Raw genomic sequence first — 18225 nt, 5'->3', positions numbered from 1 at the left:
ATCAGAAAAGATTATTTTTTCACTACAAATACGGCAATGTAAGTGATGACCACTCTTTTATAGTCCAAAATTGATATGCAAGAATTAGGATTAGGCACCTTGTAGTCATGGTCGATCTACAAGGGACCTGTATCAATTAAGCCATGTTTACGAATAAATTCCATATGGCTGCTATCCATATTTATCTGCAATCTTCCTTTGTGTCCTTGGTAAGATAGAAAGGTGATGTTATCTTGGCTTAAGCAATTTCCTCTCGTTCCTCCTTTAATTTCATGTTGAATAATCAATCGGAGGAAAACTGTCTGACCGAAGGATTATTATTCTGCCCGTTGGTAGAGGGAATTAATTGCACAGAAGAAAAGTTCCAAGTGATCTTGACTGAATATGTATGTTAGAATATATTTTAGATAATTTGTTTCTATAAGTGTATAAAACTCTGAATTGCAATCAAAACTCCAACATATCCTGTTTTTTGCTTTGTATTAACAACTTTTTGACCACTACAAGTTTTTCATTATTTGATATAGTCGTAGCTTAATTCCAAGGGAGGACGTCAATAATCATAGTTGGATCTACTTAATGGGGCTTTAGTTGAGCTTCCTAATATATTCCGAGAGTTAAAAATGTCAAATAAGGCGTCAAATATTCTAATGAGCTCCACTGTAGCCGTTCAGTTCGAAAAGTTTTTGCGTTGAAGAATCATTGAGAGCATGTCCAAAGCATCTTCTACACTTCTCGAAAGTGTTTGGCATGCCAAATTTACTTTCTTTGTGTCTCCAGAAAGGGTCTCAAAAGATAATGTGAAATTTATTTTTCCAACAATTTTGCACATAAACGATATTTTTCATTTATTATGCACATTAAAGGTCTTGTTCAGTTATTATACATATTACCTATTTATTATGCACTTAACATTTATCTGGCACATTAAAGTTCTATTTCAGTTATTAAGCACATTAAAAAGTTATTTTGCATATTAAAGGACTTCTTAGTTTAACTGCAACATATAATATACATATTACTAAGGATAACTCAAGTTAGATTTTCTAGAATGCAAATGTTGTACTCACGTTAGGATTTGAAGGGATTTAACGGAGGATTAAATACTATATTAAATTCAATATTTTTGTGCTTTTCTTATGAAATCTACTATAAATTATAATATATAGTAGGTGTTTGTATGTCCGTCCGCTAATAAAAACGCATAAACAGGGTATTTATTTCACAATTGGAGATGGATTTTAGACATAAATTCTAAACATTGTTCAGAATTCTGAGTTATGTACTTAAGGTAATGTTTAATTCTGATCAGACCAGATTTTTGGGCTCAGGAGGGCAAGTTTGTTTTTCCGCTAATAAGTTAACTATTTTCATAACACAAGATCGATTCCCCGAGTCCTCAAAGTTATTTTTAAGGTATAGGTTGTAGATTCGAAAATGTACCAAAAAAATCCAAAATCCAAAAGAGGGAGAAGGTATATATCATGTATATTAAAAATAGGAATTATGAAGAAGATTAGAGATTTTTCCTTAGCATATATTAAAAAGATATATATATAACGAGTACATCCTAGAATTATCCTAGACCTCATTTATGAATAAAAAAAAAAACAACCATTATTCACTTATAGCAAAAATATACTAGCCCGTGCAGGGGCTCGAACCCTGGACCGTTAGGTTAAAAGCCTAACGCTCTACCAACTGAGCTACACGGGCCTATTGAAACGTTGACAGTAAATAAAAATAAATAAATAAAGTTTCTAAAAATAGCTACTCAATAATTTTGTCTCATATTGTTTTAGAAGAAGCTTTATTTACATAAATTATATAAAACAAACAACATACCTACAAATATATTAAAAAAATGATAATAAATATAAAAGATTTTGGATAACTTCCCTAAAAACTTTACTCCTTGTCGAATTAACGACTAGATGGAGCTAGTTAAACATTTTTAACATTCTGATAAAAATTTAAAAACATCATACTCCTCGAATACGAATTTTTAAAGACTTTCTTAAAATCAGTATTACAAATACACCGTATTTAGCATTTTCTCTAAAGAATTGAAAATTGATGTTTGATGAAAAGAAAGAAAAAAATTGAAAAATTCTTCAGAAAATATTAGATATTTCTTTTAAAAATCAATTTTTATGTGTCAAATTTATATACAAACAAATCTTTACATTATTTATGAATCTAATAGTCTATTGGAAGTTCTTTTTTTGCATCTGAAAAAAAAATATTACATTTTTCACATATTTGTTTTTTTGCACATAACTTTGTTGATTTTAAATAAATTTAGAAAATGTAGTTATTCGAATAGTTGTTTTTTGAGACGCAAATCACTTTTTGATTTATAACTGAAGCCTCTATCTAGCCTCTTTGAGCTCCAAAAACTGTTTTTGTGTATAGCATAAGTCCCCCTTATATAGCCCCCCCCCCCAAAAAAAAAAAAAATAACCATTTCCGCCTAAGCCTGACCAGGTTCAAAAGAGGGACCCATGAAAAATTTCAACCCTCGTAGGTCCCACAGTGTGGGCACCTATAGGCTATAAAGGACACGCAAACTTATTTTATTTATATACAGATGATATGATATATCCCAAGGGTTGGCAACCTATCCCACGCGTGCCACTGCTGGTGCGTGGAGGCATATTCATTGGCACGCGTTAATTAGAACATATTGATGTAGTCGGTGTATGTCTTTTACCATCATTGTTGATAGTGGCACACTCATTGATTATAAATGTTGAAGTTGGCACTCTATGTCTCAAAGGTTGCCTACCCCTGACATAAGCTATAGCCTATATCAGGGAAAGGTCTATAGGTATTATGTGTTACAAAATGTCGATTAACGGTGAGAAAAAAACTTGCAGAAGGCGTGAGCAAAAGTCTAGAGGTGTATTGGGTATTTCCATAGAAATTCTAGATTTTCATTACTTAAATGGGATAAATCAATTTGATGAAATTTATATTTAATATAGAGAAATTTTTAATCTTTCACACAGTTTTTTTTTTTTTTTTTAATCCGTTTAATCGGACTATTTGCTGGGAAATCAGTCATCTCAACATTACTTTTCAAAGTTACAAATTGAGTGTAATGGATCAAACAAAAGATATAATGGACGTTAAAAAATTTATTTATCTAGTATTTTATCAATTTTCAAGTAATTTGTCAATGTGAAGTACAAAAATTTCAACCCGACATTACCATCTTCAATCTTTATTAATGCACAATATCAAAATATTTTGTCTTAATTTTTAACCTCTCCTTTTTTTTCAATAAGTATCATTTATCATCTGGGAAGATATTCATATAATCGAATATCATATTATACAATTCAAATTGTAGGTATTTAAAAGTATCTTTTGCACAATACAATACTCTGTAATTCCTGGAAATTACAATTAATTTTTTTGATGTTTAAGAAAGTAGTGTTGTTTTATTGAAATATAATATTTTATTAGATCACAGATTTTGGTATATGTTATAAGTATAGTACCCCATAAACGGCACAAATCATTTTTAGTTTCAGTAATATACTTGTATAATATTTTTCAAAATCTCAAGCACCCCCTGGAGTGCCTCCAAGAACCCCAAGGGCTACGTGTACCCCCATTTGTGAATCACTGCCATAGTTATATGATATATATTAAATGTGAATGTCTGGTTGTGTGTATGTCTTTCAATCACGGCCAAGCCAACGGATGGATTTTCCTAAAAATTTCATGTTGGTTCTTAAGGCTCCTGAAACGGTTCTGCTATTTTTTTTTCTTTTTTTTTTGTTCTTCGGTGCCATAGATGCCTTTAAATAGCGTTGCCCCTCTACAACTTGAGGGCCGGGGTATATTTTGGATATTATACGGGGTTTTTTATGCTTAGGGAAGCGGCAGTTCCTTGGTACCTAGAAACGCGGGGGAAGTAGAGTTTAAACTGTATTTTGACCCAGCATTTCAGCTGTACTACCTGAGAACCGGGGTTTATTTTGGAATATTATCAGGGTTTCTTGATGCTCAGGGAAGCGGGGGCAGAGAAATTTAAATTGTATAGGGGTAAACAGTTCATCAGCACAACCCGTGAGCTGGGGTGTATTATAGCATATTAGAAGGGTTCTTTTGTGCCTAGAAACGCGGCGGTGTTAGAGTTTAAACTGTATTTTGGCCCAGTTCTTCACCTGTACAACCTGAGAGCTCGGGTGTATTTTGGGATATTAGGAGGTTTACTTGTTGCTCAGGGAAGCGGCTGCAAGACTGCGAGTTCGGGTTCTGACCCAGAATAAAGCAACTACTTCCTTATCGCTTGAAAGAAGAGTTAAACTAAATCAATTCCTTACTCGTCAATTCAAATAGGAAAACACATTTGATTTCTTTTTATTAAGTTAAACTTTTTGCTTTTGATAATTAGGAACATCCAATATATATATATTTTTAAGAGACTTGAGCAGTGGAACATTTTTATCAAATGTTTTCAGTCTTTGTAACCTTGTTCTAAAATAATTTTTTGAAACTATTAAGAAAAGCTCAAATTGGGTGGTATCTCTCTTATATCATGAATTGTAGCGTATTTGTGGTGTTCTACGTCTTGAAATTCAATGTGATAATTGTGGGTAAGAAAGTTATAAGATGGAAAGTTTTTCTACTTTTAACAATGAATTTATGTCTTCGTCTCATAATCGGCATGCAATTTCATCTAATCAGAGCTGACAAAATTAGCACTGGTCGACACGAAGTTTCTAATAATTACGTATAATTTACAACTCCAAAAAATATATTATCCAAAAAAAAATTAGGTGTCATGCCCTCTCAGTGTCGACGCCCCTACATTCGAAATATGCACATTGGGTAGTAATTATTAAGACAAATAAAATGAATAATATATATCAGTAATTTTTTTCTTGATGAAATCGATTAATTGTACAACAATTTCTTTTCAATTGTAAAAATATTAAGACGGCATATCTCGAAAACCAATCATTTGAATGCCTTTCAACAACTTGAGGTGGAATTACCCAAAAGCATAAAATGTCAATCAGGTATATTAAATATAAATAGAACTGACAAAAGATAAATTATATTAAAATCTTCAATTTATTTATAAATTCGTAAAAAATATTACTTGTCAATACAATTAAGCTATAAAAATTGAATCATACAAAACATAATTTTAAAAAACTACGTGAAGCATATTATAAATTAATATGCTCCCCAAGTAAGTCTTGAGACATGATCCGTTTTCCTTCTTGATGATTTTATAAATCCAAGAAATTGGAGTTCCGCAACAGCTTGACTAAACCGTGCTTGGAGTACATTGTCGTTGCCCTCATCTTTTTCATTTTCGCCCTTGATAACTGAGAGCCAACACTAGATAGAAAACAAAGTTAGATTAGGAAATCATCATCAAATATAGCATATTTTTGCAAATCCATCTAATATTTTAATCCCTTACTTGAAGCCAATCATAAAGATTTATAAGTTTTCCACATTCGGAATATAGTTTAAATGCAATGCTGATATCTGGAAGAATGGGTGGGATTTCAAACTTTTCCACTTTCATCAAATCTTCATTCTGCAAAATATAAGACGTTAAACATAAGTCAATCCTATTCCATATAATTTAATTTATTCTTTACCTCCAAATAATCTCCTGGATATGATAATGCTGCTTGAATTGATAATCTATGATCACCGATAAGGTGACGCTTCACAGAAGCAGAGTTGTTAAAAAACTTAACCTCGTGGAAAGGCAACGTCGTAGGTGGTTTTAAATTTTCGATAAAATAATGGTGAAGACAGGACAAAACGTCACTTCGAATTCCTTCATAGACACTTGCAATTTTTTTTCTTTCCTTCATCATGTTTTCTTTGAGATTCTATTAAAATTAAAAATTCAGTCAAAAACTTAGTATTGTCTCCTTTGAGAAAAAATGTATAAATACAAGGCAAAAAGTACTTAAGTGATAGTTCTTTAAAAAATTCGATTATCTGTCTGGCTTAAGCCATTAACAACTATTGTTATCATATGAACAAGGCAATTATCTAAACACTTAAAACCAAATTCAACAATCATCACGTATCAACCTCATTTTTATAAATTTTAAAGCGAAATATCCTCGAGGCAATTTTTTGTTCCGATTATTGAAGATTTTATATTGAGAAATTAAATATAAAATATTTAAAATGTATTCAGATCTGCCTATTGTGATCATATGATCTCAGCCAAAGGACGTCCGTTTTTGGCAGTACATTTTTTTATCTTTTATTTACAAATCTTAAAATATATTTGTCAACGTTATTGGGTTAAGTAGCATTAAAGTATACTAACCTCTTGCCATTGTGTTCTACTAAGTCGAGTCTTAAACTCAATGGGTTTATCTATTTTTTCAGGAGATGATGATTTAAATATTATTTCCTCTGGCGTTTCGTTATTTTTTAAATTTTTTAAACTAGTAAGATGTGTTCTTAAGCTTCTTTCCAAATTATCATCATCTAAAACCGAAATTTAAAATTAATACTGGTTAATATTTTATGCATATTAAAAAAACAAAGAATAACTTATTTCTGAAGTGCATCAAAGTATTACCCTTAGCGACTTCCACTATTTTATTAATAATCTTTTGTAAATCCGTCTGTTCAAGGAAGCCAAGTAGTTGAAATACTTCCTTATATTCGGAGGTTTCACAAAATTCTTCTGACAATGCTGATAAATAGGCCGTATGTAACTATTTTATTAAATTAAGAAGAAAAAAAAGGTTAAAATTAAAGCTGTGAATGAATGAAGAGACTCATACATATTTTCCAATGGGATTCCTTTGTAAATTCATCACAATAGCATGCATAATTTCAACGGCCTTATTAAATCCATTTGTAGATACCTCCAATTGCTTTAAACATTTCTTCAAACATGCTCTAAATTCATCGTCATCAATTAAAAGTTTAGCACGACTAGAAATATCATCTTCAACATATTTTCTAAATGAGCGAACACGTCGGTATACTTCAAGCTCATTGTGTGAAAGTTGGGACACGGATCTCATCAGGAGTTTCCCAATATTGCTCGTTAAATGCTCCAAAAGACAGAACTAACGATATATAGACATGAAAGTACATTTTATAGAGTATTATACGCCTAATTACTCGGTATCCGGATAAAAAGTTATTGATGGAAAAATCATGGAATAAAAATATGTCGAATAAAAGTTTGAACACTTTATCTCCCAGTTTAAAAGGGACTTTTTCATTGGATATGATGACCTTATCTACGACTTCCGCAAAAGTTTGAGTTGAGCTTTGACTCGAAAACTTTCGAATGGATAAATTAGAAGTCAAATTTGTTGGTAAAGCTCGATGAACGGAGTCGACAGATGTTGCAACACCCATAAGTAGTATAAATGGTAATTTTTCACAATATTCCCTACAATATAAACAATAGTTTGCTGAGGGGAGTAATTAGTCAAATGTAAGTCATCATACCTAACGTTATATAGGAGCTCTTGAAGAAGTGATTCTCCAAAGCTTTCAAAGTCTTCAAGTATGATGACACACGGGGGTCGAGACTCATCAGAACTATACTGATTCGCATACCAGCTTTGAAATACGGGAAATAAAAGATCCCGGCGCTTTAATTCCTCAGAATTATTCTCTTCCTTAGAATTCTAAGCATGTAAAAGAAATGTACATTTAGTAAGTTCGTGAAATAGAATGGGAATTCAGTGTTTTTTTACATTTTGATTCATGAGTTGCTTGACTATGGAAGCCACAAGAGCTTTGAGAGTCGTAATTGATGATGATTTCACATGGGCCACATGATTTGTTGTTTTTAATCTAATTTCTTGATGAAGGAAGGAGAAGAAATCCCCGTGATCCGGTAGATTCACACCCGTCACAATAACTCCAGTTGAAATGACGGTATTTTTACTGATGGGTTGTCCGAGGAAGGAGATCACCTCGGAGATCACACTATCAAAAGAGGATTTTTGCAATCGGCTAAGAATATTTCCCGTGATTGATTTGATATCATGGTACAGGAAAGGGGAGTTTGGAACAGGCACAGGGCTATGCTTTAACTTCTTCTTCGGTGATTTCCTGCTTGAAGGGCTTGCTTTTTTGAAGGAAAATACACCCTAGAGCCAAACATATAATTATTCTTAAATATACATGTTTAAAATATCATACGGTACTTACCTTGGATAAAGAATCTGTTCCAGACATCTTGTGAATAAAGTTAAAATTGAGTCCAAGATATCAAATTAAAAACTAGAAGTTATATTTTAGAAACATCAAAAATCCCGGGAAATGTTTTATTTTAATGTTTTGATGATGAAACAGCAACAGTTTTACACAGCGCCATCTAGTGCACCATTTAAAAAATTTGACTCCAGAAAAAAGCAAATAAGTAATTTATAAAATGGGGATAATTCCGTGATTCGCAAGTATTTGATACATCACTAATAATTAATATAGTTTTAAGTGAGATATGATATTAAGGGATTAAATATTGAATGATTATTATTTATTAATATTATATTTTATACCAGGGGCGTTGCTAGCTTTAATCATTTAGAGGGGCCTTAGCCTCACAAATTATCACCACTATAATTCAATAACTTATATAAATTGGTTTATTTTATTTATATTTTTTGCAAAATATTTTCTTGCTATTGATATAATTATTTTTCAGAGGGTGACAATGACTCCTATGGTTCCAGCAACCTTACAGGAGCCTTTTTGGGACCTTCATTCTAAAGAAAAGGTCATATGACAAAAAGAAAGGGTCCCGCATTTCATTTTCCAAAAAGTTAAACATTTTTTAGAAAGAGAAAAAAAGAGACCCACAAATTTATCTGAGACCCGGGTCTAAAACTGGCTCTGAAGAGGTTATTAGTATTTTGAAATCTACCTAATAACTTCTGGGTAATAAATTGCCCAAATTTATTTTTATTTTCAGACGATTTTCAACAGTTTGTCCTATGGTATAATCAAACTTATCATGAATTTATAAAAAAAACTCAATTTATGATATCCGAACAATTTGTTAAAAATTTTAAACTATATTATCCAACTAAAGTAATATACATTTAGGTTAATATAAGTCAACATTTATTGGACTGTAATTAATCACCACGGCTATAAGTCTTGTCAAATATGAAACTTTGAAGTGAATATTAGGCATAAAATCTAGGCTAAATTTAAGATATTTACTGCACTTGCTGTGGATCAAGTTATGTCCTAAATTTTTGAACTTAAGCTAAATAGATATATATTAATCTAACTTTAGCTTCATCCAAATCTGTGACACTGGGTATAAACTTCTTCTATTTTGTTAAAATATTTATGTAATTAGTAGATATACACATGATATAGGGATGTAATTAGGTAGAGAAAAACAAAATTTAGTAATTACAAAAGGTATAATTTTGTGTTTATTATTTAATTGTTCGTCGGGGTGTTCACTTCTCCCTCTGAAGTAAGCATTATTGCCTATCTTTGGTTTTAATTATACGGGTACTTGCTAATTTGCGTGACATACAACCAAAATATTATAGGTAGGATGTACCCATTTTAAATATTTATACTAAGATAAACTTGCTAATCCGCGTGACAGGCAAACATACGACTATAATATTCTACTTAACTATAGTAGAGAAGGGGTATCCGCAGGTTGTTGTATCCTCCCTCCCCCCTCCCCCAAAAAGGAAATTTTTTGCTTTAAACAAGAAACTTTGAGCTCCCAATATGGGTTCTCCTTGAATTATGATGTAATGCATGACGTAGTGTAAAAGCTTTATAATATGCTCTATTATCCTTCGAAGTTTACTCAACGACGCCTTATAACTTAAATATATTTGAAGTATGAATCAAAAAATTAATTTAATTCCTAAATAATAAATATCATGTACTGTATAAATGCATGGATACACAAATTATAGCTTTATCAGAAATCCACAGGTTTCATGCCTAAAATTAAAGGGATTCCTGTAGCTAAAACAGCAGATAAAAAAATAACCGATGTAAATAGAAAAAAACTCTACATTGATTGAAATAACATTTTTGTTTCTAGTTAGTATATAGATAGAAATAAATAATATATATTTTTAATATAAATCATTTGAGAAATGGCCAAATGTAAGATCTAAGGAATTAATACCATGACGATTTTATCTGGTTTTAGTAAAATTAGTAGAGTATCTGTATTTAATAATCATGCCGTTATTATTGTAATTTTCTTGATTGTCAAAAGACATAATTAAATATATATTTTCGTTCTCTTAATTGTAGTAAAGAATCAAGATTCATTTTCTTTAAAACATAAGTATTACTTCAAATTGCTGATATTTAATTAATACTGTTGTAATAAGCTTCAACTAAGTATTGTGAAAAACGGAAGAATTTGATTATACGAAACTAATAAATTATAATTTAAAGAGAAATGAATATACCTACTATATATTTTTTTCATTTAGCTCCCAATTAAAAAATGTATATCATAATTCAAATTATAATTTATTCTGATTGTGTAATATCTATGTCATTATTCCTATGATACCTTTACGTGGGTAAGAAATAAAAAGTAAGTAAGCGTGACGTCAAAACAGCTGTTGCATCTATATATTTAATACAACGATCTCATTATAACTCGGTTCGAACATCTTTCAAATGGACGACAAAGTATTTTCAATACAAGCTATGGAATTTGATCAATATTTTTTTGATTCTTTAAAAAATGTGTTTCATATGAAGATAATATATTAAGTGAGTCCTGTCATTTAGCAAGGTAAAACAGTGGCCAAGCTCAGGTTCGAGAACTAGACTAAAGAACCGACTCATAACAAATCAGCTTTGCCGGAAATCAATTCTTTCTCTCTCTTTCTTTTCTCTTTTGTCCCCTCACGTTACGACAACCCTAGTTTTTACGGAATCCAGGGAAATTAATCGAATCGTAGAAGATGGGTATTTCTAGAGACCATTGGCATAAGCGACGCGCTACTGGAGGTAAACGTGCTCCCATTCGCGGAAAGAGGAAGTTTGAGTTAGCTCGCCCAGCCGCTTTAACCAAGCTTGGACAGTCCCGTGTTCACACTGTTCGTTGTCGTGGTGGAAATACGAAGCGCCGAGCACTCCGTCTTGACCAAGGAAACTTCTCTTGGGCTAGTGAAGGTGTGAGCCGTAAGACACGTATCATTGATGTTGTGTTCAACGCCGCCAACAATGAATTGGTTCGTACCAAGACCCTTGTGAAGAATGCCATCATTGTCATTGATGCCACTCCATTCCGTCAATGGTACGAGGCTCATTATGCACTCCCCATTGGGCACAAGAAGGGCGCCAAATTGACAGAAGCCGAGGATGCCATCATCAACAAGAAGAAATCCAAAAAGACCATGAGAAAGTATTTGGAACGTCAAAAGGATGCCAAGGTAAGGACGGAGGAGTGAATCCCTCTCGATCATCTACTTAATCCATCACACTTTTTCCTCTTTCAGGTCGAACAAGGAATCGAGGATGAATTTTTGTCTGGTCGTCTCCTCGCCTCAGTCTCCTCAAGACCCGGTCAGTGCGGAAGAGCCGATGGATACATTCTTGAGGGTAAAGAACTCGAATTCTACCTCCGTAAAATCAAGGCTAAGAAGGGACGTTAAGACGTTGTTCTCTATTTAAATAATGATTTCTTAAACATATGAAATTTTATGTTAACAATTTATTCACCAACAAAAGAATATAAATGTATGTTAAATACTACATTAATTGAGTTATTATTTAAGCTTCTGACGAAGTTTCCACAGGGGTTTTTAACTGAAAATTATTTTCGTTCGTGCTGTATGTAGGGTTGTCGTAGGCAATATTTGCCACTCCTGCATTCGAAGACCTGGCACTTTCGTTTCTAAAGAGTCTGAAATGACATGTATTAGCGTTGCATAGCATACTTCGTATAAATGAAGTGCCATAAATAGTGCCGAAAACTAAACTCATTGTGCTATACTAGTGCGTAATTTTACAGGGCACTAACCCATAGTCTTTCTGTACTCTATAGTATTTTAATCCCATAACAATGCCAATGGTGAATAAAATGATCAATATTACGCCCAGTACTACCTCTGCGACAGTAGGTGCATTGATTGTGGATATGCTCATATCTGGTGCTGAAGATGGTATTGACTCGTTGATGAAGTTGCATGACGTATTGCAAGATTGGAAATCCACAAAATTGTTCTTATTACCGTTACAGCCCAAAAACTCAAAGGGTAAGCAAGTCTCTTTCCAAAAGTCAAAATAATAACGAATAGATTTAGCTGCGTCACATTTCGATGAACCAACATCCTTTGGCGAGTAACAAGGACTTCCTTCACCAACAGGGACTCTACACACCGCTGCACATACTTCTTTCGTTGGAAAGATATTTCCATTATGGACACCACAGCCTGTGTAAATAAACTTTTCACAAGTGTTAGTCGACTGATCAAAGTAAAATCTGATCAGCGAATCGTTACATAAATTGCTTCCCGTACTCAGAGGAACAGTACATTTAACATTAGGTGTAATTAAAAGCTCAGGCATTACAGTAGTACTCACTGAACTCGCGGGAGCACAGCTTTTAAAACATGAGGCTCTTGATACAAATCCCTTTACTTTTAGAGAAGGGCAGCCTGAGTAGCATCTTTTGGACCTTGGATCATAAAAATATCTGTTAGTACAGTGCTGTTTCTTTTTTTTGCTTTGGTATAATGTCATTGCAAGGATCTTCCAAATCCAAATGATTCTTCACTTTCTTTTTTTTGACAAACAGCTCGACACTTATCAATGGTATAAAACCGATTATCATTTCCTCCACAACCTCCATAAATAAAGCGAACACAATCATTTTTGTTTAAGTCATATGCAAAGGCTACATAGTTTCCTCCACATGGGCCTACCTCAGCTGGTTTTAAACATTCTTGTCGGCTTGGAAATTTATCTCGTTTAACTGACCCAGTGAGTCTCTGTTTGTAAAAATTCGTATTTAATATTAACAGACATTCATTATTGATTTTCGCACTTACCAGGAATGTTTTTTTCGCTATTGATCTCGAGTCCTCGTCAATAGAGCATTTATTTTTGCATTCTTTCCTACTTTTAAAATTATTACTATTTCCTCCACAACCACTATAAAGAAATATCAGGCATTTGCCAAGTTGTGAGTCAAAAAAATATCGCTCCGAATAGAAGCTACACTTTACATCCCCTGGATCTCTAGGAAGTTTACATGAATCTATTATTGCCTTAGATTTATCTCTATGCGGACATAGGGAATAACAATCTTTTTTAGCCTTAAATCTATTAGCATTTCCTTTACAGCCTCCATACGAAAACTCTAGACACTTTTCTGAAGCAGTGTCGAAATAATAACGTATAAAGTTTCCTCTACAAGGACCTGAATTCATTGGAAGATCACAAGGAAAATTATCATCTGCATCACTTTTAAAAGAAGTTATTTCCTGAAGCAAGGTAGTTGGTACATTGATTGTAGTGGAAGCTGTTGTCGATTCATCAAGGGATATAACTTTGGTTGTTTTTGGGACTTTTGGAGTAGAAGACGAAGGCAACTCGTGTTGAAGTAGCTCTTGCTTCAGGGAAAAATCATCCAAAATCACAACTTCACTATTGTCTAAAGCACTTCCTTTCCAAGATTCAATTCGTAGCTGAAAGTTAATAAAAATAAAATACATTTACTCTTTCTCTCTAATGGATAAAGATGTAATCCTTACAATTTGTTCTTTATTTCCAAAGTTAGTGAGATGAGGACTATCAAGAATATTATTTGTCTTCTGCCAAATTGAATAATTGTGCCATTGCTGTTGGATATGTTAAATATTATATTATGCCATCTAATTTAAGAACAAAATTATCGATTAAATTACCTTATCTAATATTCCAGCTGACAAGAAATCAAACACCATAACATCTCCAATATATATTTTAAACCCCGGGTTTAAATGCTCAAAAAATGGATGGATATGTATATTGACGTCTCCAATCAAAATGAGGCTGAAATTTATATTCAAATCTCGATTGGGTATGAGATCTATAGAATGAATGAGCGTTGGCCGCCTGAAAGTAAGGAGTACATATGTAAACACAAGAGTAATTATTTACATACCAGCTATATAAAATCTAAATGTTCATATAATAAATCTCCGCCTATGGGTATGAACCGAAAACTGAAATCCCCCTCATTTAACCCCAGCTATATAATAAAATAATTTCAATAATGTAGATTTTCATAAAATTTACCTAAAAATTGTATTTGGTTCATAATTTGGTGAAGCCCCATAATGAGAATCGGAATTATTAGCGGAAATATTCAAAGTCGAGTTATCAAAATCGATCCTTTCAAAGTGTCTAACCGTCCATCCATCATCTTGGAGTGAAAACTCTTTTTCGAAGTCCAGAGAGAGGGAATAGCTCTTGTTACTTTCTTGTAAAAACATTTCATCTTCGCTCAAAGGTGGATTCTTGCATATGGACTCGCAGGCTGCTTTGATGTTAAAGTTGTTGCCGTTTCCATTGCAACCCCCATAAGTAAAGGACTCGCAGTTCTATTATCATTTATAATTATAATGGGGTAATGAGAGGGCTACTATTATCATCATTATTGTACAAATGTGGAGAGTCAACACAAAAAAAAATCCAGAAAAACATATAATATACTTTTTTACAAAAAATAAACTATTATTTAATAGAAATATTTTATGTAAATTAAAGGCATTGTATTCAAATTACTGAGATGAGTTGAGATACGGCCTTTTCAGTATGACAATGTATTTTTGCTACTTTAAGTGCAATTTACGACACCTCCAAAGGATCAATCCAAATAATTTGTTGACAGGAATTGACGATTGTTATTCGTTCAAGGAATACGAAGAATGTAACACAGACTAAGTTTTATGAAAAAATAATTCTAGCTTGTTTTTGTGTTGAGAAACCACAAATTAAAAAGGAATAGATTAGGTACATAATGAATTTGAATTTTCAAAGCATAAAAGTGAGTGAAAGGAGCTACAATGTTGATGATGATAGTATATATCGATTGAATGCCTCAGTAGTTCTGTTGTAATAATATCGAATCCATCTTCCATCACATGGCCCTATTTCATTGTCTAAATCACAAAACTCAGGCTTTGATGGAATTGAGCCATTTGTTGAAATTTTTTTCAATTCCTCCTTCAATGATGACACAAGTCTCTCCCATTCACCATCCTGAAATACACTTAGATCAATTATGAGATTACAAACATATAAAATTATCACATACATATTGTTTAACATCCATTTCGGGCTCAGATCCCGTGTTGTTGGATGATACAAGAGATGTTTGCTTTATGATAATGTTATCTAAAGCAAGGATATTTGATGCTAAACCTTTTTTACCGAATATTGAAATCGACATATTGAATTCATACTTATAGCTGAAAGAAATATCCACATTAAATAAGGCACTGTTCTCATTTAATAATTAATTCAATGAATAACGTAATAAAATTATCATAAGATTCAAAAATTATTTCATCAGTGAGTGTAAAAATTTTATTCAATGATTTGAATATTCACTATTTGATACCTGATATTTCTATCAAATTACTCAATAAAAAGTATATTAAATATACAAAAAGATCCAATCTTGAGTTTTCATCAAATACTTTTTTTCTTACCTTGAGAATAATCGGAATTGATTCCATTTGTTGGGAGAAAAATATTTTATATTGTCTCTAATGGCTGAGTCCAGTTTAAAAACCATAACATCGTCGTAAATGACTTCAAGGACTGGATTATCAGAAGAAAACATTGAATCCTTCTCTTCCCAGCCCAAAGCTAATGCACTGAAAAATACTTCCAGCACAGAGTTCCTGCTCACAACTATGTCCTTCTTCATTAAAGCTATTGTAGTAGTGTCATTTAGATGCCGGGATGGAATGAGTAGAAATGCCTGTAAAAATTAAAAAATTAAATAATATAGAATTTGAATCATATGTCAAAAGATCTACATTACATTTTCAACAGTACTATTAGATTCCTTTAGATTCGGTAGTGTTCTGTTATGGATACTTTTTAGTTCGTCAATTGATATACGCTCCCACGAATTATTTTCAACTGTCCAGCCATCGAAGTCCGTTTCAAATGAGTGAAGAATACCTTTGTCACTTGTTTCTGTAGTAGTAGTACTCCATGACATTGGTAAATAAAAAATGACTAAAACAAATAAGGCTCTCTGAACAAGATGGAACATTCTTTTGACTGTGCTTAGAACAAAAATATATCTTGAAATAGGTATAACTAATATGGATATATTAAGACCAATTCTTCAATTTATGATTTGTCTGTCCACGAAAAAAAAATAACGTCTGGAATATCACTCTTCATACGATGTTAACCCCGTTAAATGATAAAAATCATTTTCCATAAATCGTACACTTCCTTGGATCCAAGCACATTCATATTAATTGATTATTAATGACGAATTTCTTCTTCTTGTAGAGCGTTTAAATAATTGCACTCCATTAATAATAGTACTTAGAAAATAGAGTGCGTTTGTACCTAATACAGTGAAATTAGCGAATTAATATAGGTACAACATATTTTTTAGATTCGTTGAGCATTATTAAAGTCTTTAAAGTATTAAAACCCTAAACTACAGGTGTTTCATTATTGTAAAAGACCTTAATTATTATTTCTAGCTAGATCATAATTTCAAAGAAAATTGATGTTTGATTTCTTTCTGCAGGTGTATATTTTGTAATTTGATCTCTCAAATTGAAGTTGCTGTACAATAGCAAAATATGAAAAAATCAATTTAATGATTTGCAACATTAATTTACATAGTATCAATGAATTGGAAGTTGATTATATAATAAGTATGTGCTCCTTTAACATAAAAAAAGGCAACATTCCCAATTTAATACATAAAGCCCCCATGTTTCATAGACATATTTGGCTCAATTATAGGGTTAGTACTCAATTTTTTTGGGATAACTTGAACTATCAAAGAATGTTTACTACAGTTAAGATACTTCATTTGACATCTATATGGAGCCTTTCAAATACATAAAATCCATCCTTTTCTAATTCTTTCATTGTAAAAATGAGTTTTTGCTACTTATTTAAGTGCTATTTTCGGACCACCCAAAGATTAATGATAATAATTTGTTCACAGAAATGGATAACTAAGTATTCCTCGTTGAAGACAAAAAAATATATAATCCTAACTCAATTATACGAAAAAAACTTTCTAGCTTGCTTTTGTGTTGACACCCCACATATTCAAATCCATGTTGAACTGTTTATTTCCTTTAAAATCTGTTTTCATGTAATACATTTAATTTCAAGTCTGCTGAAGAAACCTGTGAATTTTGAGTGCTCAGAGTTAATGACTAAAGAGTTCAGCTTTTTGACACGTGACAAATCCACAACTTTTACTTTCATGGGAGGGATATCCAATCTTGCATTCAGGAATATTTACCTTTACCGGGCGCAAGGAATTATACTATAACAATGGATAAAAAAAAGATCAAAATGTACTTACTTAATTCATGGGCGCAAATAACCATCAACGGTTGAAGGATCATTTGTAATTGAGGGTGGATTTTATTGTAATGACGTCATAGTACAAAATATACAATCGGCTTTAACTTCATTATTACGTAATAATTATAATGAATGAACAATAAAAGACGGAAGGAATATGTCAAAATATAGATTCACCAGCCAGGTTATAGTGATGGGAATATTATAACGTTAATTCTGAATAAAATATATACAAATTAATTGAACAAACTTGATATAAAAGCTCAAGACACGTTTTTCCTTCAATAAAGCAGAGCTAGAGCTCCCTAAAAGAATATATAAAAGATATATATTCTTTGGAGCTCACTCTTAGCAGAGGGTTTCAAAAATTGAAGGGAGAAGTAATAGGGCTGGCTGAGAGAGGAAAGCAGATTGACTAGGGAAGACTGAGACAGTTATTTATCACAAACTCTCCCAGTCTTCCCTCACAAACGCTATAATATATTATTTAAAGTTAAATGTATTCATAGAACTATGTTATACAAAATAAATGATATACTTCCATGTACTGAGCAGAACCAGAGCCGGTTTCAGGGGTTCGTTTGACTGGGGCCCCTGCACTGGATATAATTTTGTCAAAATTTAAATATAAACTACACTTAAAAATTACTTTAAACTATAACTATAGAA

The 18225-nt window shown here is 32.2% G+C and overlaps 3 protein-coding genes and 1 non-coding gene across 4 annotated transcripts; 1 reads left to right on the top strand and 3 right to left on the bottom strand.

The window, feature by feature from the left end:
- Positions 1-1643: 1643 nt before the first annotated feature.
- TRNAK-UUU (transfer RNA lysine (anticodon UUU)) lies at positions 1644-1716 on the bottom strand. The gene has a single exon. It is a non-coding gene; the product is annotated as a tRNA-Lys (tRNA).
- A 3356-nt stretch (positions 1717-5072) lies between these two features.
- Positions 5073-8357, bottom strand: Orc3 (origin recognition complex subunit 3). Its single transcript, XM_040725064.2, has 10 exons — positions 8185-8357; positions 7725-8123; positions 7474-7655; positions 7138-7414; positions 6792-7082; positions 6584-6722; positions 6326-6489; positions 5634-5873; positions 5450-5569; positions 5073-5364 (listed from the first exon to the last, which is right to left on the bottom strand). The coding sequence occupies exons 1-10, from the start codon at positions 8209-8211 to the stop codon at positions 5197-5199; spliced, it is 2007 nt and encodes a 668-aa protein (XP_040580998.1). The 5' UTR covers positions 8212-8357; the 3' UTR covers positions 5073-5196.
- A 2473-nt stretch (positions 8358-10830) lies between these two features.
- RpS8 (ribosomal protein S8) lies at positions 10831-11739 on the top strand. The gene is made up of 2 exons (XM_040724577.1): positions 10831-11417; positions 11484-11739. The coding sequence occupies exons 1-2, from the start codon at positions 10947-10949 to the stop codon at positions 11637-11639; spliced, it is 627 nt and encodes a 208-aa protein (XP_040580511.1). The 5' UTR covers positions 10831-10946; the 3' UTR covers positions 11640-11739.
- On the bottom strand, positions 11684-17863 carry LOC121128955 (papilin). The gene is given in 12 exon segments (XM_071893231.1): positions 11684-11890; positions 12008-12726; positions 12729-12977; positions 13038-13676; positions 13743-13829; positions 13896-14085; positions 14269-14573; positions 15073-15234; positions 15290-15443; positions 15687-15961; positions 16025-16569; positions 17551-17863. Coding segments are annotated over 11 exon segments (3096 nt in total). The 5' UTR covers positions 16208-16569; positions 17551-17863; the 3' UTR covers positions 11684-11757.
- Positions 17864-18225: the final 362 nt, after the last annotated feature.

The sequence above is a fragment of the Lepeophtheirus salmonis genome, chromosome 14 (assembly GCF_016086655.4).
Source record: "Lepeophtheirus salmonis chromosome 14, UVic_Lsal_1.4, whole genome shotgun sequence".
Classification (NCBI taxonomy): Eukaryota; Metazoa; Arthropoda; class Copepoda; order Siphonostomatoida; family Caligidae; genus Lepeophtheirus; species Lepeophtheirus salmonis.
The sequence above is the reverse complement of the archived record's forward strand: the minus strand, read 5'-3'. Positions and strand labels throughout refer to the sequence as shown.